Source organism: Dipodomys spectabilis, unplaced genomic scaffold (assembly GCF_019054845.1).
Source record: "Dipodomys spectabilis isolate Male_0828 unplaced genomic scaffold, ASM1905484v1 ptg000024l, whole genome shotgun sequence".
NCBI lineage: Eukaryota > Metazoa > Chordata > Mammalia > Rodentia > Heteromyidae > Dipodomys > Dipodomys spectabilis.
The window spans coordinates 5,109,894-5,132,930 of NW_024870701.1; the positions used below are offsets into that span (position 1 = coordinate 5,109,894).

The 23,037-nt window shown below is 44.5% G+C and overlaps 1 protein-coding gene across 2 annotated transcripts in view; it reads left to right on the top strand.

Annotated features, from left to right (window-relative positions):
• Cables1 (Cdk5 and Abl enzyme substrate 1) overlaps positions 1–23,037 on the top strand; it is a 94,687-nt gene that overhangs the window by 25,025 nt on the left and 46,625 nt on the right. For both annotated transcript variants that reach the window (XM_042675313.1, XM_042675314.1), the window contains exons 2-3: positions 16,063–16,134; positions 21,477–21,569. In XM_042675313.1, coding sequence (XP_042531247.1) covers positions 16,063–16,134; positions 21,477–21,569 — 165 coding nt within the window. The remainder of the gene's footprint in view (positions 1–16,062; positions 16,135–21,476; positions 21,570–23,037) is intronic.

Consider the following 23,037-nt stretch of genomic DNA (forward strand, 5'->3'; position numbering starts at 1 on the left):
TACCTCTAGTGCCTTTTTGCATTGGTTACTTTCAAGGTACGGTCTCACCTATGATATTCTAGGCTTTGATCCAACTATTTGTTCTTCCTCTTGTCACAGGGCTGACAGGTGTGCACTACTTGCATCCAGCATTGTGCTCCCCCCATAGCTGGAATGATGAGTGCTTGTCACAAGAGAGTCTTGTGAACTTTTATGCCCAGGGCGGATCTCAAACCATGATCCCAAAATCTCTGCTTCCCAAGTAGCTAGGATGACAGGCTTAAGCCATCACACCCAACTAAGAATGTGATCTCTGTGAGTGTGTGTGTGTGTGTGTGTGTGTGTGTGTGTGTGTGTGTGTGTGTGTGTGTTTTACATGCATGCATGCCTACATGCATCTACCAGTCCTGGGGCTTTAACTCGAGACCTGAGTGCTGTCTCTGAGCATTTTCTTACTCAAGGCTAATGCTCTACTACTTAAGTTACAGCTCCACTTCTGGCTTTTTGATTGTTAATTAGAAGTCAGAGTCTCAAAGAGAAAAAAAAAAATGGGTCCTCAGACTTAGCCTCATCCATCCACCATCTCTTGGGTCTAAAGCTTTGGACAAATTATGTACCATGTTAGAACTCAAGTTTGTCCAGATACAAAGTGGGAGTCAGAATAAGACTCACTGAAATAGTAAGAACCTAACACAAAGGTATCTGTGAAGGCCTTAGTACATATTGTCCCCCCAAATTAATACAAGTGTGTGACCTGGGCTTGCCTTATTTTTTCTGGGATTTGAACTCAAGCCTTCTCACTTGTAGTCAAGCTTGCTCACAGCTTGCTCTACCCCTTGAGCCATACCTCTTCTTCCTCCTTTTTGCTGATTAATTGGAGTTGAAATCTCATAGACTTTTCTGCCCAGACTGTCTTTGAATTGTGGTCCTTCAGCTCTCAGTCCTCTGAGTAGCTAGAATTACAAGTATGAGCCACCAGCGCCCAGCCTCTGCCTGCTTGATTTTGATCTGTTCTGAGCCTTTCATGTAAAGAAGAAATGTCTGACCACACACCGAAGTTCCCTTTCTGCCACACCAGCTCTCTTGCCTCTGGAGGGCTTGGTGGGCAGGGTTTCTTCTGAGTGGTTTACCTGTGTCTGGGCTTGCCTTGTTTTCATACTAGGTCAGGAGCTACCTAGAAGGGGGCCATGTCTTCCACTTCTCAAGACCCATGATTGAACATCAGAGTCTTTGGTGACGATAGTGATAATGGTAACTGTGACAGCTTGCTTGTCACGTGGAGTCGTTTCACTCTGGAGCCCTGTCACCACCCCTGGGGAAGCCACACTGCAGAATAACAGTGGTGTCTCCTCTCTCTAGGGAGGATTTCATCCAGGAAATAGGGAAGGAAATGCACACGTGGGCACACACATGCACACTGCACATTGAACGTTCCCAGGGCCCCTAGGAGGTCCAGAAGCCCTGTTGCAGGATCTCACCATAAAAAAAACAACATCACTAAACACCTTAAGGACAGTGTAGTTATGGATTGCTCTGTGTGTGTGTATGTGTGTGTGTGCGTGCGCGCGTGCGCACGTGCGCGCTAGCTAGGACTTGAACTTAGTACCTGGGCACTCCCCTGAGCTGCATTTTGTTCAAGGTTAACACTCAACCACTTAAGCCACAGCCCTACTTCTAGCTTTTTTCTCTTTTTTTTTTTTTCTTTTTTTGAGTCATAGGTTGGAGAGAAGAGTCTCATGGACTTTCTTGTCCAGTCTGGTTTTGAATCACAATCCTCACATCTCAGCCTCCTAAGTCCCTAGGATTACAGATGTGAGCCACCAGTGCCGGCAGATTGCATTCATTTTAGTTTGTTCCTTTCTGAAAACATGGGTTTAAAAACGGTATGTCTATCCCACACCCTTCCTAGTCATTAAGAATGTATTCTGTCTCCAACCACGTGGTATCACACCAAAGGGCCAACATAAAATGGCCTCTCAGCCCTATGAGATGGGCTAGGAAGGCCAACCAGCAGAATCCACATGAAATCTAAGAGACTATTCACATGGCTTGGGGCCTAGGTCTCTTGCTGAAGACTGACTTTCTTGAACGGCCTGGTAATTAGACTGCGGTTGCTAATTATGTATACGGTGAGGCAGTTGCACTAATAATATGTCTTCAAAAGGCTCTAGGTGAGATGTTAAAAATTAAAATGCCCTGCAGACGCTGACAAAGCATTCTGGGTTGTGTACTATCTTCCTTTGCCCCCTCCGTAGATTCCTAAAGGTGCTAGTGGGTGCATCCTGAAAAACCAGAGTCGTTATCAAGAAGGAAAGTCATGGGGAGTGTCTCTCACAGAGGCCAGGAAAGGGAGCTAGAGAATGAAATCCTGAGTCCCCTTCCTGTTTGCTCAGGAAGGGTGCAGAGTGAAAAAGGATAGAAGGGCAGGAATCAAGGCAAAGTGGATGGCCTCTTGGTTGCAGAAGAGGTTTGGGCATTCAGTAGGGATCTGTGAGCTGTGCACATGTAACCACCTGGCCCTGCTCTGTTGAGGGTCTGCCCACCTCTGGTGCCTCCTGCAAGGTCTGGAAACAACCACCCACAAGAAAGATTGAACCCACTTTTTTTTTCAGTACTGGGGTGTTGAACTCAGAACTTCACATTATTGCTTGAAGCACACCTCCAACCTGTTGTACTCTGATATTCATGATAAGATCTTGCTTTTTTGCCTTAGGGGCCAACCTGAACCACTGTTCTCCTATTTTACACTTCTCACTGTTTCTGGGATAACTTTGAACTTGTAACCCTCCAGGTCTTAGTTTCCTCTAGGTCTCAGAAGCTAGGATTGCAGGCATGAGCCTTTAGTTCCCCAGCCAAACCCATGTTCTTAAAAAAGGGATAAACTAGAAAAACGATCACCTAGTCTTTAGTGTTTGTGCCCTCACTGTCTGACCTGAGTGTGTTGTCCAACCTTCCTACTCTTTGTAGCCTAGGTAAGAAGAGATGAAGCCACATATACTTTTCAGAGGGGGGCTGGCATTGCAGCCAGGGCTCTGGAAGTTCTACAAATGTTTGATTCCTTCCCACTGACTGTTTTTCTCAACACACACACACACACACACACACACACATATATTCTACACACATAGTTTCTATATATCATTTGTAAATATTTTAACAGCTTTATTGAGATATAATTCACATGCCATCTGTTCAAAATAGACTGTTGAGTGGTGTCTAGTGAAGTCACAGTGTTGTACAATTATCACCACTGTCTCATTTTAGAAAGTTTTCATCACCTCCTGAAGAAGCCCCACGGTCATTGGCAGTCATTCCCCTTCCTCCTTCTCTCCCTTCCTTACTCAATGCAGCCAGTAATCTGCTTTCTTGTGGGTTTGCCTTTTCTGGACATTTCACGTAAATGGAACCATATGCTGTGTAGTCTCCTGTGACTGGCTGCTTTGGTGTAGTGTGATGTTTTCAAGGCTTGTATAATGTTTCAAGCAGGTACCAGTACTTCATCCCTTTGCATGGTGAATATTTGAGCTTTTACCTGTTGGCTATTGTGAATAGTGCTGCTGTGAACCTTTATGTGCTAAGGTTTTGTGTGGAACATACATTTCCATTCCTATTATGTCTAGGAGTGGAATTGTTGGTCATAGGAGGTAGCTGTTTAACATTTTAAGTTTTACTATATAACATGCATGTATTATGTAAAATACACATATGTATAGTTGTATGCAAATTGGCTTTTGATTTTTTCACAAGTACTAGGGCTTGAATTTGGGGCCTGGGCATGATCTGTTAGCATTCTCACTCCAGGCTGGCATTTTACCACTTGAGCCACCACAGCTCCACTTCTGGATTTTTGGTGATGTAGAGAGTCCCACCAACTTTCCTGCCCACGCTAGCTTTGAACAGTGATCCTCAGCTCTCAGTCTCCTAAGAAACTAAGATTTCAGGTGTGAACCACCTGCCCAGCTTACAGTGTAAAATATACAGGAAAATATATATATATATATATATATATATAGTGTGTGTGTGTGTGTGTGCGCGCGCGCGCTATAGCAAAACCTAATGTTCATGTGACTTGTGCATTAATTATTTAACTATGCACTAATTAACTCATACTGCCAGAATAAGTAGCTTTTATGTAATTAAGCTTCACCTGCTGAGTCTATTAAATGGGTCCTGAGATGTGTAAAAATGGCAGTGTTACCATAGACACCTGCTTTTCTCTGCCAATGAGGATTATACCCATACTGTACAAGCAGTACCACAAAACCCAAATGAGATGCCGAGGTTGACGTTAGACTAGAAATGTCATCCATCCCTTCCGAGTCTGTTTCTATGATCAACATAGCTCACTTGGCCAACAGTAATTGAGTTAGAAGTAAACAGAACACTTATAAAGTTTGGAATTTCAATCTTCTATATCTTGGGATTTGGTTTCAGATTTACTTTTTTGAAAAGAAGCATTTAACTGCTTAGAAGAAATTTGAACACCAATATCCCAGATGATGTTTAAAGGTGTGGTTTGGGATTTGGACCTGGTTTGAGGAGGGTCTTGAAATTTTAAATAGGAATATGACTCCCTGGGAATGTTGAGTTCCATCCTTGCCCCTCCTGAACTAGCTGTGGTTACAGAATTGTTCATGCTATGTTTAAGGGTTTATTAAATACCTGCTGTGTTAGCTAACACACTTGTCACTGGAGGTATTTCATAGCAGGAAACAGTTATCTGTCTTCAAGGTTCCTGTGGCCAGAATGGCTGAATGTAAAATATAATGATAATAAGATGTTCCAGCTTACATGAATTTTGACATGAATATTTCCAAATGTGGTCAATATATCAAATGTTCCAGGAATTTTGAAAATGCCGAGGATAGATTCTCAGAGCAGGTGGCACAGTTACAGTTGGGATTAAGGTAGAGGAGGATGCTGCCAGTTCTTCATTTTTCTTTTGAACCAGGATTTGGTCACCTAGGCCATCTCTTAACCCCTGAAGCCAGTAATGAAGCTGTGTCTAGTCCTTGTTCAGCTTTTGACAAAGGCAGTAAGCATGGGTGGCCAAGCATGGGAGAAGCACATTTTTTTTAAATTTTATTGTAAGATACTGTACAGAGGGGTTACAGTTACATGAGTAAGGTTATGAGTAAATTTTCTACCCCCTCCCTTGTATTTCCCCTTCCCTCCTTCCTCCCCAATACCTCCCTCCCCTCTCCCCCCAAGTTGTAAAGTTCATTTTCAACATAGTGTCTTGTACATCTCATTGTTACAGTGGGTCAACCTATATCCTCATTTCAGCATTTTGTTATTTCCCTTCCCCTCCCCAAATTAGAAAAATGTATATTCAAGATGCTTGGGAAACCATGGGACCAGTGTCTCTTTGGGTCTAGCTTACTTCACTTAATACAATTTTTTCCAAATCTTTCCATTTGCTAACAAATGGGGCCAGTGTCATTCTTTCTGATGGAGGCATAGAATTCCATTGTGTATATATACCACATTTTCTTGATCCATTCATCTACTGAGGGGCATCTGGGTTAGTTCCATATCTTAGCTATGGTGAATAATGCTGCGATAAACATATTTGTGCTGGTAGCTTTAGTATGGCCTTGTTTGTGATCGTTGGGGTAAATGCCCAGAAGTGGGATTGCTGGGTCATAGGAGCTCTGTGTATAGTCCTTTTTTTTTTTTTTTTTGCCAGACCTGGGCTTGAACTCTGGGCCTGAGCACTGTCCCTCAGCCCTTCAGCTCAAGGCTAGTGCTCTACCACTTGAGCCACAACTCCACTTCCGGCTTTTTTCTGCTGAGGAATTGAACCCAGGGCCTCATGCATGCAAGGAAAGCACTCTACCACTGAACCAATTTCCCAGCCCTATGTGTAGTCTTTTGAGGAACCTCCCTACTGTTTTCCAAAGTGGTTGAACACGTTTACACTCCCACAAACAATGCAGTAGGGTTCCCTTTTGGCCACATCCACTCCAACATCTGTTGTTATTAGAGTTCTTGATTATAGCCATTCTAACTGGGGTGAGGTGGATCTCAATGTTGTTTAGATTTGCATTTCTTTTATGGCCAGAGAAATTGAGCATTTCTTCATATATCTATTGGACATTCTTATCTCCTCTTCAGAGGTCTCTCTTTAAGTCTTTAGCCCATTTATTAATTGAGTAGTTGTTTCTTTGAGGATTTGTTGTTGGGGGACTTAATTTTTTGAGTTCTAAGTGTATTTTAGATATGAGACCCTTGTCTGTTGTATGGCTGGTGAAGATCTTCTCCCAATCCGTGGGCTTTCTATTAATCTTGTTAGCTATGTCCGTTGCTAGGCAGAAGCTCTGCAGTTTCATGCGATCCCATTTGTCCAACCTTCCTTTGATTTGTTGTGAGAGAAATACATACATCGAAACCAACTCCAAGTTATGGAAACAAGTCTCTCCTTTTCAAAAAAAAATTTTTGATGATGCTGTATTTACTTTATATATGTTATATTCAAGTGTATATCCCTGGGAAGGAGTCGGGAAGTGTAGAGAACTCAAGGGCTTAGAAAGGGTGAAAAAGTGCAGCAGTGGAGCTCACTGGACATGGATGAAAGTAAACTCTGCAACTCATGGGTAGAGATGGGAGGGAGAGACTGGGAGAGAGTGAGGGAATGGAAAACACTAGAAAGGAAGTCATTACCTGACTCATGTAATTATAATGCCTCTGTACATCATTTTTATAATAACAAAGTAAGTTAATGTAAAAATTCAAAATTTAAAAATAAAATGGGGTTCCTAGCATGTAAAATAAAAGCCTCTAGATCCAAATCGGATAATCCAGGTATAGACAAGAAAGAAGCATCGGTTTCTGTTACTGTAAGCTGCTGCTCGGTGTGGATCCAGTTCGTCTGAAAGACTCTTGGAAAAATAAAGATTTACAAAACTCCATCAATCTCATATTTGCTATGAATAATCGCATGCTGTTTCCGAGCTGTCCAATTCCATGGCTGCTGAAGGCCCTTTAGAACAGAGAAAGGTCAGGCTGGAAACCAAGGGGAGAGACTCAGGGGAGCAGTTAATGCCAGTGTCCTTTTAGGAGAGCAGCTTCCTAAAGGTCCCTCAGCTGGACTGGCTCCCCGCTGGCTCTAATTAAATTAGTTCCCCTGGACCTGGACCCTCTTCCCTGGTGGGGAGGGGTACTCACTCACTGCCAGGCAGAGTTTGGCTTTCTTTCTTTCTTTCCTACACCTTCCATCTTTGGGCCACAAACCCCATAGGGTTGGGCACCTGATGAAATATAAATATGTATCGGGCTGAGGAAGTCTTTAGCATATAAATGCATTCTTCCAGTGACTGTCCCTCATGTGGGAAAGACAGAAGGGTGATGTCCCCAAAACAGCAATTCATTGTCTGGCTGTGATGTCTAAGAGAGCCCATTGGGAGTGGACAGGAGGCAGGTACAGGATAGAACCAGCTCCCAAGAAGACTGGAGCTGAGAAGGCCTAGCTGTCGTAGCTCATAGCCGTTTCTGGGTTGCCATTCCCTCTCCCCTGCACCTTTCAGGTGTTTCTAGGCCTCCTTAGGTCTAGCACCAGACTGCATTGCACCCTTTGCACTTGGACGCCAGCTCCTCCTGTGTTGGCCTTAGTCCGTGGCCTCCTGCCCTGGAGGATGTCTCTCTGGTTCCTGGAGCCAACCCAACAATCTGATTGGGAGTCTATCATCTGTCCCCTGGCTTTTGCCACACTCCTTCCCTGGGACTGGTTTTGCCTTGTGGAATTCCTCTTATGCCTTGGCCTAATTTGTGCCCTATTCTGTTCCCTCTGGGAAGGGAAGGTGCACTGGTGAGAAGCCTTCTCTGATTTATTCCCTGGAAACTCACACCCTTGGTCTGGGAACCTCTTGCAGGTCCAACTCTTGTCTTTCTTTTGAGTTTCTCCCTTGCTTATTCCATGTCTGGTCTTTTCTAGTCTAAATATCCAGTCCAGAGATACTCAGATGCCCTTCCTGGCCGGCTTCCCTAGCGTTTACATGGAACACTCAGATTGGTTCTTGAATCTTGATGCCTACTCAAAAACATACCAGTGATGTGTTGGTCCTGGGGCTTGATCTCAGAACTTGGGCACTGTCCCTGAGCTTTTGTGCTCAAGGCTAGCACTCTACCACTTGGCCACAGCTCCACTTCCAGCTTTTTACTGGTTAGTAAAGAATCTCATGGACTTAAATGTCTGGGCAGACTTTGAACCACAATCCTCAGATCTCAGACTCCTGAGTAGCTAGAATTACAGGCATGAGCCACCAGTGCCTGAGAAGCTAGTCTTTTTAAGTATTTTTTTCCCCATTTTAATGTTTCCTTCCCATCTTCACCCTGTCCTGGCTTGGCCCCCGCTCGTGATTTATACTAGATTCCCATCTAGTATATTCTCCAGCAAGAGGAGTGTTAGTTCTCATATCAGCCTTGCAAATTCTTTCCAGATCCTGACTGTTGGAAACCTTCTTCTCCCTGGTCCAGCTTCTCTGCACACGGCCCACTGGAGGTGCCCCAGATGAGGCTGAGCTGTGAGTTTTGAATGCAGCATTGTCTGTCATTCAGCCAGTTTGCCCTGGGCTGGCTTCTGGATTTCTTCATCTTCAAAAATGTCCTGGGAGACTGACCAGGTGCATTCCTAGTGGCCAGGTAGTCAAGTCTGTGTGTTCCCTGGCCTCTTCTTGATTCTCTTCTCAAAGGAGCTTGAACTTGGCCTTGGAGGGAATTTCGGAACTTCCACTGACATGATGGGGTTTTGTTAGCAGCGCTACGTAGAAATGTGGGCTGTGCAGGTGAATACTGGCCAGTTAATAGATCTAGCTAACACAGCTCAGCAGCCTCAACCTTAGTTTTCCAGAATTTGGCAAGTCTGATAAAAAGCCTTAAAACAAGAATGAACAAAAGCCAAGGGCTTTTGTAGTCTCTGCAAACATTTAGTCTCTCTTTCTTGACCCTCCTAGAACAATGTAGAAACAGATCTTATTTAAACAAGTGGATCACCCTTGGCGTATTGAGTTTAACTTAATTTTTATCTGATTTATCAGCAGGAGAGGTTAAAATAGCTAGACTTAAAATCAGTATGTTGTGCTTTTTTATTTGTTTGTTTGTTTTGGGTCTTTAAAAAAAAACCCTAACCACTCCTTTTTATAAAACAACTCTGTTTTCCTTGCTTTATGAGGAATGACTCTGTGACTCCATATCCTGGTGTGTATCTGGCTTCAGGTGAGTTAGCTGGGCAGGGAGGAGTTTTTCCATGCAGGAGGGAAGCCAACTGGCTGCCCTTTGCCCAGAGGCCTGGTGGGTGTTGGTGTGACTGGCTCTGCCCAGTCTAGTGACCCAGCACAGCCCATGTGTCACTGACCTGTCAGATCCCAGAGCTCTCCTCTGAGATTTCTGTACTCTAACAAGTTTCTGGTGATGAGAGGAAGTGAGGGCCACACTCGAGTTCATGGCCACCTTTGCAGTCAGATGAAGCTTGAGGTCTGTGGGAATAAGACCAAGCATGTATCACTGAGGCCATTTTGCCTTAGAATGCCATGTTTATCATCTGCTAGGCTCCAACGGTGGGCTCTGTTACTGATTTGATTTCTGTTAAAGGATTATTGGGAATCTTGGACTTCAGGTTCACAGTTCACAATGCTACCTTAAACCTCCTGAACAAGGTCAGGAGGCTATGACCCTCAACAGCTTAAAACTGTTAGAGACAGACACTGGTGGCTAATGCCTGCAATCCTAACTACACAGGAGACTGAGATGTAAGGATTGTGATTCAAAGCCAGCTCAGACAGCAAAGTCCATGAGACTCTATCTTTATAAATTAACTAGCAAAAAGCCAGAAGTGGAAATGTGGCTCAAGTGGTAGAGCACCAACATTGAGGGAATAGGTAAGGAACAGTATCCAAGGCCATGAGTTCAAGCCTCAGTACACACACACACACACACACACACTCTCTCTCTCTCTCTCTCTCTCTCTCTCTCTCTCCACTAATGATCATTAATATTAGAAAGCATTAAGTAAGAACTTTGGAAAGTAAGTAAAAGCTTTTGGGGAAAAAATTCCCACCTGAGGGAGAATTGTTAATATGCTATTCTAACAGTCTTGATTGGGTACGTACTCTGTGCTAAGCTGGGTCCCTGACTTAGGGATACCTGAAAGGGAATGACACTGTGGTCTCCAAAACAGCCCAGCTGCGGGGGGGAGGTGGGTCACTGGGCAAAACACACAAGTGCAAAAGTAAAGTATAAGCCTATGGGTATCTTCAAGCTACACTAAAATTTCATTTTTATGATTAAACAAAACCATAATTGGACTGACGAGGAATCATCATGACCTCAGCTTACCTAACACCTGTAGAGTTGAGCTCTGTGTGTCTATGCCACTTTCTACCCCTTCCAATGACCTAACTGGCAGTCAGGAAGGGGGACTCACTTAGGGAAAAGTAGATCCACAGAGAACATCGGTTTTTCTATGAGCAGAGAGATGGTTGGCCCTGATGTTTAGCAAGTTCTTCCTGCTCTTTAAGTTGGTATGTTGCTTCCAGGAACAATAGAAGTAGGTCTTTGCTCATCACATGTATTCTGTATTTCGTCCACCTGCTTATGCTTAGAAATGGGCTGGGCTTTCCCCGGCTTCCCCGAGCTCAGTAGCCACCTGCCTTTACTCACTGCACCATGCAAGAACCTCATGCAGCTTATTACTCAAGGGCTGATGATGAGCATTTCCATCCTGAGAGTGCTGATAGAGGAGACTAAGATGAGTAAGAGAGTGTCACCCTTGAACTGGGCAGGACATGAGGGGAGGGGTGACTTGGCCTAGTGGGACCAATTGCCCTGCTCATTAGAATCCCTAGGTCTCTAGGCTGAATGTAGCTCAGCAGTAGAGGCTTGCCTAACATGCATGAAGCCTGGGTTCAATTCACCAGCACCACATACATAGAAAAAGCCAGAAGTGGCACTGTGGCCCAAGTGGTAGAGTGCTAGCCTTGAGCAAAAAACTCAGGGACAGTGTCCAGGCCCTGAGTTCAAGCCCCAGAACTGGCAAAAAAAAAAAAAAAACCCAGGGCTGAAAAAAACCCACTCATCCAACCATACCCAGACAAGTAGGCAGACACTATGGAGGTGGGTACAGGTGTCAATGAGCTTTCCTGTTTTTGCCCAAGTAACCTCAATGTCAGTGGATTTATTGTAACAGAACTACTGAATGAGCCCTGACCTACCCCTTTCCCTCTCCCCCGTCACCCCTCACCCACAGATGAACTGTGGAGTGCTCAATGAATGGATGAATTGGTCTCCATCTTCCTGTGTACCATCATGCTGTTATGGGTTATGATATCTTTCTTGCTCAGAGTCAGACATTTAAAGCAGTCTTCAGAAACGAGTCTGGATACTTCAAGGTGAATGTGAACAATGTCAGCCTCTTATATCATGGACAGCTAGGGAAAAAAAACAAGTGTAGACAGAGTAGGAAAAAGAAAGCTTGGACAGAGCAGAAAATCCTTGTTTATAATGGTTACATGAAATGAGGCTCTGGAAGTGTACGCCCCATCTGGAGTCTAGACATAGACACTTTCATCTGACGATGTCGACAGTAAAGCTTTCACCGGTCTGTTACTGAGTGTCTGCTTGGTTATTAAGGTGGCTGCCATTTTGGTCCGAGGCTAAGTGTTCTTTATCAGTCATTGTTTGGTAACTGTGTCTGATAAGGAGATGGCAAATCTTAGCCTGTGAGGTATTTTGTAGCATGAAAATGACAGTGAAGTCCCCTTAGCTGCCATATGCAGGGCAGGCTTAGAGGCCAAAAGGTGAGGGGAAGACATTATGGTATAGTTTGGAAAGATCTGGTGGGTAGGGGTGGGGCTAAAGATGAGCACCACTGAGTTAACACTGCTCTGGGCACTCCGTCATCACGTGATCCATGAGAGTTTCTCTCTATTGAATGGCCCTGCTCCACCTCTGTCTCCAGCTCAGAAGTGTATTTATTCTACATGGTTTCATTTTATTCAGTAAGAAGGGATGGCCATCTGTCTAAAACTTAAAGGTGAACATTTAGGTTTTAGATTATTTGTCCTTTAAGGAATCAGACAGAGCAGGGAGGAGAGGGAAAGGGAGGAAGAAGGAGAGAGAGAAAAAGAGGAGAGAGAAAGAGGGGAAAGGGGAGAGGGGTGTAAAGGGGGAGAGGGAGGCAGAGGAAAGAGAGGGAATGAGAATTTATACCTACTCACCTTATGAAGAAAATATCAACTGTGCTCCTTCAAAAACCAATTTTTGTACTGATCCTGGTGCTTGAACTCAGGGCCTGTGTATTGTTCCTGAGCCTCTTTATGCTCAAGGCTAGAGCTCTACCACTTGGGCCACCATGCCATTTCTGAAGATAAGAATCTCACTGGACTTTATTGCCTGGCCAGGCTTTAAACCACAATCCTCAGATCTCAACCTCCTATGTAGCTAGGATTACAGGCGTGAGTCATTGGCAGCCAGCTTCCACTGTGCTCTATTTAAAAAGCTCCTTAGGAGCTACTATGGATCGTAGTTCGAAACCATGAAACTCTGATCTCCAATTAACCACCAAAAGAACCAGAAGTCGTGTGGCTAAAGTGGTAGAAGGCTAGCCATGAGGGGAAAAAAAGAAAAAAAACTCAGGGACAGCCCCCAGCCCCAAGTTCAAGTCCCAGGATCTGTACCAAGGAAAAACAAAACAACAAAAATTTCTTGTTACTCTACAGAAAAAGAGAAATTCTAATTTGGTTGTTTTCGAAACAAGTGTGGGAGAAGCTGGAAATAGCTTCTCCACAGGGGAATCCATGGATTCTGTGCTTTTATAGGTAGATCTGTTTTTCTAGAGTGAAAGCCTGCACAGAATGACAGCTGGACCTGTGAGGCTCCTGCCTGGCAGGGTGTTCTTTGTTTCTGGGAATCGTTGGGGGTGCTCTCCACACTGCAGGAGAGGAGGCCCACAGGGCAGCAGGGCGTGGGGAGGTTCTAGTGGTTGAGCTGGTGGCCATGGACATATGGGGAACATGGACCTGGCTAGGTTTTGCTGGGGTCTGGGTTGTGTTCTACCCATGTAGTGACCACAGAGCTTGTGGAGACCTGCTTAGGGTGGCAGAAGGAGGGCAGTCCTTCAGGTACTATGTCACTATGTCACCTGGTTCTAAAACATAGTGGCAGACTCAGTTGAGGTTTCTGGGGTTTGAAACGTGTGTATTTCTGCCTGTGGATATATTATCTGCATTGGCAACTTAGGTGTGCATATGTAGGCTAATACTTCACTTGCTAATTAAAAAAACTGAAGATGTTATTCTGAGCTCCATAGAGGAAATATCAAAATCACTATTCTTTACTATTTTCTCTTTTTGAGTCTTGCGACGTACCTCAAACTCAATCCTTCTGAGTGCTGGGATTCTCGGCCTGCACTACCGTACTGTACTGAAATGACTATTTAATTGTTGGGAGACATGGGTCATAGGGCAGAGCAAGTGGGCCACGGGTAGACACTCATTTCATTGCTCAGTGCCTCCAACTAGTGGGACTTGTGCTGCTAAGTACACTCTGCTGTGGATGAGTGTGGATTTAATTGTGCAAAGCAGTAGGTGTCGGTGTGGAAGGAACACATGTCTCTGGTGGGCTCAGGAGGGCTCAGGCATTTGGAGGAGACTGTGCTGCTGGATAGGATTGCAGGAAGGATGGAAACGCAGACAGTTTTGTGTTGTTGTTTTTTTTCAGTTACCATCATTGAACAGTTTTATAGATGAGGAACCATGGAGCTTTTAAAGGCCCCAGAGCCTTAGCCTGTAGGCCTGCCTCCTTTGTGGATTGCACTGCGCTAGGCTCAGGGTGGTGTGGCTGCTCCTGGGGGCTGCAACGGGGTAGAGGGGGGCTGGGAGTGGTGACCCAGTCTCAGGCTGGGACTCCAGATCAACCAGACCCAGCATCTGGAGTGGCTGGGGCTTGCGTGCCAAGTTTCTCCATGATTAACTGAGATTTAAAGGGCTTGGCCTGAACCGGTGGTGCAGATTCTTGGTGAGAGCACTAGAGCTGCAAGGCTGTTTCTTGGGGCGCTGAGCCCTCCAGAGTTACTCTGGCACGCAGGAACATACTGTTTGCTAATGAATGGGCTTCCTTTAATATCAGTTCCCTGCCCTCTCAGTCTCCCTCTGCATCGTTGCACGTAAGAGCTGGGTCCGTCTGACTGTCTGTTGGACTGTGTTGGCTGACTGTTGAGACCCTGCCGTATGGTGCAAATGATAATTCCATGTGAGTTATTTGCAGAGTGGAAATGCAGAGCTGCTGTATCGCATGCAGATAGTGGCTGGGATGTGGGAGAGTGCTGGACACACAGCCATGGACGAGTGAGGGTCTGAGATTAGACCAGTTACAGTCAGAGGAGAGTCAGGGAGGCTGAGGGTCGGTGAGGAGTGTTCAAAGGACTCCAATGTTGTGGGATTAAGAGAAACTCTTCGAAAATTGGTGGAGCTCTTGAATAGTTTGCAAAAACAATCTTTCTGCTTGTCTTATGAAGAAGAAAATCTTGAAGGAAACAGTTTAGGGGTAGTTGTTAAGAAAAAGTGTACACAGCCAGACACCAATGGCTTGTGCATTTATACTGAGAGCTGGAGGATTGCAGTTTGAAGCAGTTTTCTTGGCAGAAAAGCTTCCAAGAGACTCCGTTTCCAGTTAGCAAAAAGTTAGGCTGGAGGCATGGCTGAAGTGGTAGAAAACAATGTGCAAACAAGCCAGGCTTTGAGTTCAAGCCCTGAAGGGAGGAAGGAAGTAAAAAGGAAGGGTGAATATACAGGAGTGCCCCCCTACCCATGATTTTTCTAGACCAGTCTAGAACATGGTTATCATTTCATGCTCTCAACCTAAATTTGGTCCAACTTAGTCCCATTTTTAGTCCTATCTTCTTGAGAAGGTAAAGACCCAATCAAAACTTTCCATCTGTCCTCCTCCCCCAAATAATTTGCTATAAAATAAATGGTCTTTGTTTAAATGGGCTTATTTAAAGTTACCACCACCCTACATTGCTTCTATGTATTCTTGGCTAGCTGCGACTATTCTTGTTTCTGCCTGGCAGGAGCTTGTTGTGAGGGGGTTTTAGCAGGTGGTATGCAATCTTTAGCAACAGAGAAGTTACGGCGGTACATACTCCTATCTAAAATACTCCTTTTTCCTGGTCTGAGATGTTTTCCCTCTTGTTTCTAGTTACTTTTGAAATTATGTCCTTCCAAATTTAAAAACAAAACAAAAATCTGTTATATTGCATCCTAATGGTTTTGAGATTTCTTTCAATATGGCTGTAAAATTAAATCAACTGGGCTCAACGCTGGCGGCTTACACCTGTCATCCTAGCTTCTCAGAAGATTGACATCTGAGGCTCTCAGTTCAAAGCGAGCCTGAGCAGGAAAGTTCATGAGACACTTATCTCCAATTATCCTGCAAAAAAAAAGAAAAGAAAAGAAAAATCTGGTAGTAATGGTGTGGCTCAAGTGGTAGAATGCTAGCCTTGAGCAAAAAAGCTGAGGGACAGGGCCCAGACTCTTCATTTCAAGCCCCACAGCCAGCACCAAAGAAACAAAACAATGTAAATCAGTTGGAATTCAGTATAAATGTGTGGAGCTATAACAGTGAAATTCTACCCCCTCCCTGTATAACTAATAAAAGCCAATAAAATACAATATATTTATCTGTTATGTGGTTTCGATCACTGATATTCAAATCTTTAGCAGTATTTTCTAATGCTCAAAAGCCACCCAACACTCAGCTTATATCCTGTATTACCAGAGGCATCCCTTTTTTTTGTCTTTGGGGGGGAATTGAAGCCTAAAAAGAGTGGGTTGCTTTTGTGATTGTCCTAAAAGACCCCATATTGTGGGTGATGCTCAGGATGCATCCAGACCAGAAAATTCTAGAGTCCTTCTGGATGAGGGGGACCAAGCAGCCTCTGAAAGACAACTTTTGTTGGCTTTTTGTTTTCTTTTCCTGATGGACTTTATTGCTTAGGAGTTTTAGGTTTGCAGGGATGTCTGATTAGCTTCACAGGGAAGCTGTTAACTCACAATTTTTTTATTTTGTTTTTGTTTTTCCTGTCTGCAGACGTCGCCTCATCTCTCAGAGATCATCTTTGGAGACCCTGGAAGATATTGAGGAGAATGCCCCCCTCCGGAGGTAATTTTTCCATGTTTTACATATATATATAGATAGATAGATGTAGATGTAGATTATATATTTGTAGATAGTGGGTGGCACAAGATTGTTCTTTTTAAGTTCTTGATGTACAGAATTAAACCTTAAAAACGACCATCTGGCTCTCAGGGACTAAATCCTAGAGTAGCCTAGTATGCCTGCAAATTTGGATCCTTGTGATTTTCCTTTTTTTTTTAAAGTGCTGGACATTGAACCCACAGCCTTTTGCAAGCACAAGCCCAGGACTAAGCTGCATCCCGAGCCCTCCTTTCCATTTAGAAGGTTGCACTTAGTGGAAGAAGAGCCTAATATTATCCCAGTGATGATTATGTGTAGTCTTAGACTGCCTTTTCGGCCAGAAAAGCGGCCAGAACTTGGCCATGACGTCACTCCCAGAGCTAGTTGCTGGGGAAACCTGGTGAGGATATGCAAGGGCTCCCTTGGGATGGAAGGCATTCCGTCCCCCAGGGGGGATTAGACCAATGCTGGTAAGGCATCTTTTTCCAGGCGACAGCAATTGCTGCGCTGTGCTGTGCAGTGCCTGTGACTGGCAGGTTAATCCTGCCCCCTCCATTAACACACATCTGTACTGCAGCCAACCAGGCTCTTGTGGGGGAGAAAATAGTCACACACACACAGTGTCTCTTTGCACCCTCCCTGCGGCCCTGGGATGAGTGGGGCTCAGCTCCAAAGAAGGAGCAGAGGCAAGATGGAGCAGGGACTGCCAGACTAGCAGACCTGCGAGAGGACGCCAGCTCCTATAGACCCTGCCTGCTTCTCTGCTTCTGCTCTAACTGGGCTTAGAAGTCTCCAGATTTCCCATGGACCTGGGGGAAGTGTTAGTGGGGAGGGTGGAGGCTTTCTCTGGCCTGGAGAGAACTCCCTTCCAGGTGAAGGGTATGCCCATAGCCCCACCTGCATGAGAATGGGAGTGCAGAGTAAGCCCCAACACCATTCAGCCATGAATCTGATCAGTGGCATCATCCCAAAAGGTCAGCTGTTTTTGAAATCTTTAGAAATGTCTTCGAGTCCCAAGTCATGTGTGCCACATGTGCCTGGCCTGGAGGAACTGTTAGATGTTGGGAGGCCATTTCCTTACAGGACGCATCTGGCGGCTTCAGTAAAAGTCAAGTCAGAAGCTGAGCACAGTGGTACACACCTGTAATCCCAGCACTGGGGAGGTGGAGGCAGAATGATTGAAAGCTCAAGGCCAGCCTGGGCTATAGAGAGTGAGGTCCTGTCTCAAAAACAAAACAATTCAAGATGGAGGCCTTCACTCAGTGGTTGAGTGCATGCCCAAGGCCAGGACTACAAAAATAAAACACCACTTAAGCAAAACAAGTCAGATATCTTGCTTTGGTGTAGGTAATGGGGAGTGTGGAGCAGCAGTGTTATCAGGTGTGGCCTTGGTGTGGTAAGATGGCCTGTGACCCAGTCTCTCCCTCCTACAGCAGACAGGAAAATCAGTGATGAGGGCCAAAAACCCCTGGTGCTTGCAGAAGGCTGCTAGAAGCCAAGGTCTGCAGAGCCGTGTGGCAAATGTGAGCAGGATAACTAGGCGATCAGTCAATGGGGGTGAGATGGGCCTGGGGCTTGTTCTGGGCGGTGCTTTGCCCTTTCCTCTTGGGATCTGCCCAGACTGGCAAACAAGCTCAGGAAAATGGCTGATGTATGTACCTAAACTACAGTTTCATCCAGGTCTTACACACAGAACATTGTCCGGAATCTCAAACAAATCTTACATAAATACAAACTTTAAAAAAAAAAAACAATCAAGATGTTTTAGAAATCTTTATTTCCCCAAATGGACTTTTTTTTTTTTTTACTTTAAAAAGTTCTCATACTTGGAACTTACTTGTTCCTAGAAAATCAGTGTGACCTAGGAAGGAAAATTCCTTTGGGAATCTGAAGTCCTGAGTGCTTGGCTTGATGTTTTTTCAATGGTATGCAGTCTCTCTGGGGCCTCTGTGTTCCCATCTGTAAAATGGTAGGGCTGATGTCTGTTCTTCCAATCCTGCCAAATAGGAAAGTACCAATAACGACTGTAAGGTATTGGGGGAACTGTGGGGGTGGAAGGTTATTAGCCCGACTTGCTTTTAAGCATTCCACATAAAAACAAATGCATAATTAAGTGTATCCTATAATCAGTGCTAACAAGAAAGAGCTAATCCTTCATTAAATTAATTTTTAATTTAATTATATCCTAATTTAATTTCACATCCCTTAAAATACATGTCTTTAAATGGGTATTTACACGTTAACGTAGGCGGCTTTGGAATTAATTTGTTCTTTGCTTAACCTGCCACCACCTGATGGGGCCCTGTATTCCAGTTTCCTTGGCAATTGTTGCTAACCCCACAGTTCTCTTGAAGCAGTTCTTAGATCCCCTGGTGGTTTAGTTGAATGCTTTAAAAAAAAAATAGAAAGGAAGACAACAAACAGCTTGCAGAATAAAGAGCGGGATCAGTAGGGTGTGCCTTTAGAATTGAGAGCTGTTATGGAAATAGCAGACTCTTATTAAGTTCTCTTGTCAAAAGTCTCCTCTCTAGCATATCGTTAGTGTTTCCTGTATCCACCCAGAGCTCTTAAGAATTGAGCACTTACAATGAGAGGACTTGAAGCAGTTTGCCACCAGCCTCACCTGGGGGTTTCATGGTATTGCAGAAATAAAATGGTAGGACATCTCTCCTAGGTGCCAAGGAAAACCTTGGCTTGTCTGCTACAGGTATGCCAGTCATCAGCTTCCCTAGGCCATCAGGATTAGGGGGATGCTAGTCGTTATTTGCTGCTGCCCCCGTTGACAGCTGCCATGGACAGCTACCTATGTCTCTTTTGCCCATTTCCATTCAGTCCTGGTGGAAGATGAAGGAATTTGGGGCCCCTCTTTCTTCAGGCATGGGAGACAGGAAACAGCTCAGGTTGTTCTTCCCCTCTGCTGGCATTGGTTTCTGCTTCATAGAGGTGGGAGGAGGAAGGTGCCAGAGCTTGCTGAGTTGGCAGAACCTGTGAGCTAACTGTGCCTGGCTCACTCTAGCAGTCTGGTCCACCGCCCTCTGACTGGCTGGCTCTGTTTTAGAGGTAGAGTGAAGTAAGGTATGAAGTCATTCTTGAATCCTTCTATCCAGAAACTACTGGACGCTTTGTGTTTCTTTATTTTGTTTTTTAATGGTTTTAGAGGTTCTTTCCAGCAATCCCACGTTTCTAGATTCTTCTGTGAGAGAGATTATTGGGAACTTTGAGTGGTCTATAGACTCAGGCAGCCATTCTCAAGCCAGAATGGGGATTGTTTGGGGTTCTGTGTATGCCTCCAGCGAGTGCCCGCCCTGAGAAGGCATAGAAGGCTGTGTTTTCTTGAACCCCAAACTGATTGAGTGTATCTGGGTGGGGAAGGCTAGAGTGGGGCAGGGCTGGTGGGTACCATCTCTTAGTCTTAATTCCCTGAAGCCCACAGGAAGCACCAGTAGATTCTCAGGCAGTGTTCTGCAGGTCTGCAGCACCCTCATCAATGAAAGCCAAGAATCTAGGACTTTAAACAAGAGCTGTTGTTTTGAGATTATAAAGCAAATATTATCAAACAGGCACCCTTTATAGCTCAGGCTCATGGCAATAACAACACTTGACATTTGCATATGAATATTCTTGTGTGTGTGTGTGTGTGTGTGTGTGTGTGTGTGTGTGCATGCATGTGTACGTATTTGAATGTGTCACTTGACAGTTTATGAAGCTCCTTTTTTTATTTAGTCCTTACAGTAGCAGCAAGGACCAGCAATATTAACAATAGCAACAATTGGGATTCTTGAGTAGCCTTCAGAGTCCAGCTGTCATGAGTCAGTAGCAGTGAGTGTGAGGGTGTAGGCTGGGAAGACCAGTGTCTGCCCAGGCTTCTAGCTCTAATGTAGTAGAGAAGGCTGAAAGGGGAATTTTCCTGCTTTGGACCCATGGCCTGTGGGGGGATCTGTGGTGAAAACCATCCAATAAATAAATAAATATCTGATAGCATGCCTTTGCTTTGGTCTGCACTCATTGCTGCTATGATATTTCATTAAGATACATTTTAAGGTGCCAGTCCATAAAAGAAAATAAAAATCATGCTCAGTGCTCTGGAAAAGACTTTGCAGCTTGGCCTTACTAGATAGGTAGGATGGGGGTATGTAGGAGATCTCTAAGCTTGACCTCCCTGGAGAGGAGTGATGTGGGGTGTGCATTATAGGTCCTTCTGTACCCCTGCCCATTCCCCAGACCAGATCCCTCAGGTGCCCACACCACCTTCCCATAACTCTGCTTCTGCTGGCTCATCTTGTTACCTCTTAACCTAAAGCCTCCAAGTTAGACCTCCAAGTTAGACCTGACAATTCCGGGTAATGATCAAAGGCAACAGTGCACTGCATTTCTGGAACTCACTTTCTGAGTCATGAGGTGTGTAAGCACCCACATTCTATGGCAGGAGTCAGTTCTGGGGACCCATGGCCAAACAGAAATTTTGGTAGCAAAAGTCAAAATAGAAAAGTCACCATAACTCCCTTTTGTCAAGAAAAGATCGAAGCTCCCTTTGTCTGTTGGGTGTTTTACTTGATAGTTACATTGTGGTTTTATAACTTAGTATTTATGAGGTGACTTCAAAAATACTGTACACAAGTAAGCTATCTTCAGCCTGTGGCCAAACCTACAGTGCAAGCAAATATCACATATTCCAAGCGGTGGGGGAGAATATCTTAAATACAGTGCAATTTCAGTTTAACACTATTTATTTAAAACTTACCTTGAAACAAAACCCAGCCACTAAGTGGGTCTCTGAAACTCTGATACTCTTCAGACCCAAGCTGTGATTTCCAGACACAGTCAAGTTTGGACTTGATACAACCATCCAGGTAATGGAGGCCAAAATCTTGCTATGGAAGAAAAATGATTCATATTGTTTTTAAACTAGATGTTCCAGGGTCTTCCCCATGCTTCAGATCCTCTAAAATTTATAACTTTCTGTTCCCTTTACCCATGTTGATTCAGAGGCGATTCTTTTTTCTAATGACAGTAAAGAGTAATGGCTTTGTAATCTGTTACTGTAAGGTTATGTTATTGTAAGCAGGAACAACCATTTTCATTAGCTGGCTTTTTGGAAACCCATATAAAGTATTAATCAGTCTGATCAAGGAAGTTTGTCTGTCACTGCTTCTAGCCGTATTGTCTGCATTAGCCTGGCCGCTTTCTGCGTGCCTTGGGGTGACTCAGACCATTCCTCTGGTCTTTCCTTCCTGCCTTTGTGTGGACATCTCTCAGCTGTCCAGCGGGCAACTGACTGTGTTTTTGAAATGACTTTTATTTTTCAGATGTCGAACTCTCTCAGGCTCGCCCAGACCAAAGAATTTTAAGAAGATTCATTTTATCAAGAACATGAGGCAGCATGATACCAGGAATGGCAGGTACTAACGACCTTACGCCAAAACTATCTCCTAGGCCAGTGGGGAGGAGAGGGAAGGGAGGGGGGCCATTTTAATAGCTAGAGCTGAGCAGAGCAAAGCCCACACTTGACAATGAGCAGGATCTCATGGGACCTCCCCAGATATCCACTCTGCTCACCCCAGAACTGTAGGGAGTAGTGATTAAGTGAGAGACTTAGACTAGCCACAAACTGAACTTTTGATAGTACACATTATCTTTTATAGAAAACTTTTAACAAAGAAAAACCAGTCTTTTTTTTCTTTTTTTGGGGGGAGGGCCGGGGGAGTTGGTTTTGGGTCTTGAATTCTGGGCCTGGGCGCTGTCCCTGAGTTCTTCAGCTCAAGGTGAGTGTTTTGACAGTTGAGTCACAGCGCCACTTCCAGTTTTCTGGTGGTTAATTGGAGATAAGAGTCACAGACTTTCCTGTTTGGGCTGGTTAAAACCACCATCCTCAGATATCAGCCTCCTGAGTAGCTAGGATTACAGGAGTGAGCCACCAGTGCCAGGCTGCTTTTTACCACTACTTATTCATTAGCCAATAAATAACCCTGCCAGCTCTTGTGCCCGAACGTGACTTTGGCCACAGTGTTAATAGCCAAGGAGGGCAGAATTGGTGTTGGACCAGCAGATGCTTCCTCAGAGCTGGTTTAAGTTCCTGAACCCATAGGTGTTGCTCCAACATTATAGCTTTTCTTACGAGAAATGCCAACCAATAAGCATTATCATGGTTGGAATTTATGTGACTTTGACATTGATACTCTTTAAAGGATGGGTAGATGGAAATCCATGATGCTGGCATGCATAGGCTCTGCTAAGCCCATTAATCTTGGCCCTGTGGTAATAGTAGTAGGAACAGAGCTCTGGGACTTCTGGGGTCCCTGCAACTCTTACAGTTTATGAAGTATCCTAGTCTGGGTGAGTTAGGAACACTGGACCAACACAGAGGTCCTGCTGTACAGACCATCTTTGTTTGACTACTAGAATTCTAGAAGACCACCTAGGCCCCAGCACTCTCTAATTTACCTAAAATGAAATTTGCTGAGACATCTTTGAGTGAGATCCATTAAGGTCCAACAGGCCTATGATTCAGTGGTAGAAAATGTGCTTTACAACCTATATAATAACACCAACGATTATGGTTTTTCTTGAAGTTTGTACTTGCTGTAAGTACAGAGCTTTCAGTTAAAGTTCTCCCACTTGGAGCCAGGTGTGGCGGTCACACCTGTAATTTCAGCACTAATAAGGTAGAAACAGGAGGACCTCAAGTTTCAGGCTAGCCTTAGCTATATTTTAAGATCCTATCTCAAAAACAGAAACAAAAACAACACAAAAACCTAGCTTCACTTAACTGTTAATGTTCAGTGGAGTGCTCCCATTTTCTCTGTTACTGGGCCTTGTTTACTTAATTTTGAGGCCATTCCTGAGGCCATTTCACTATAATTATCATTT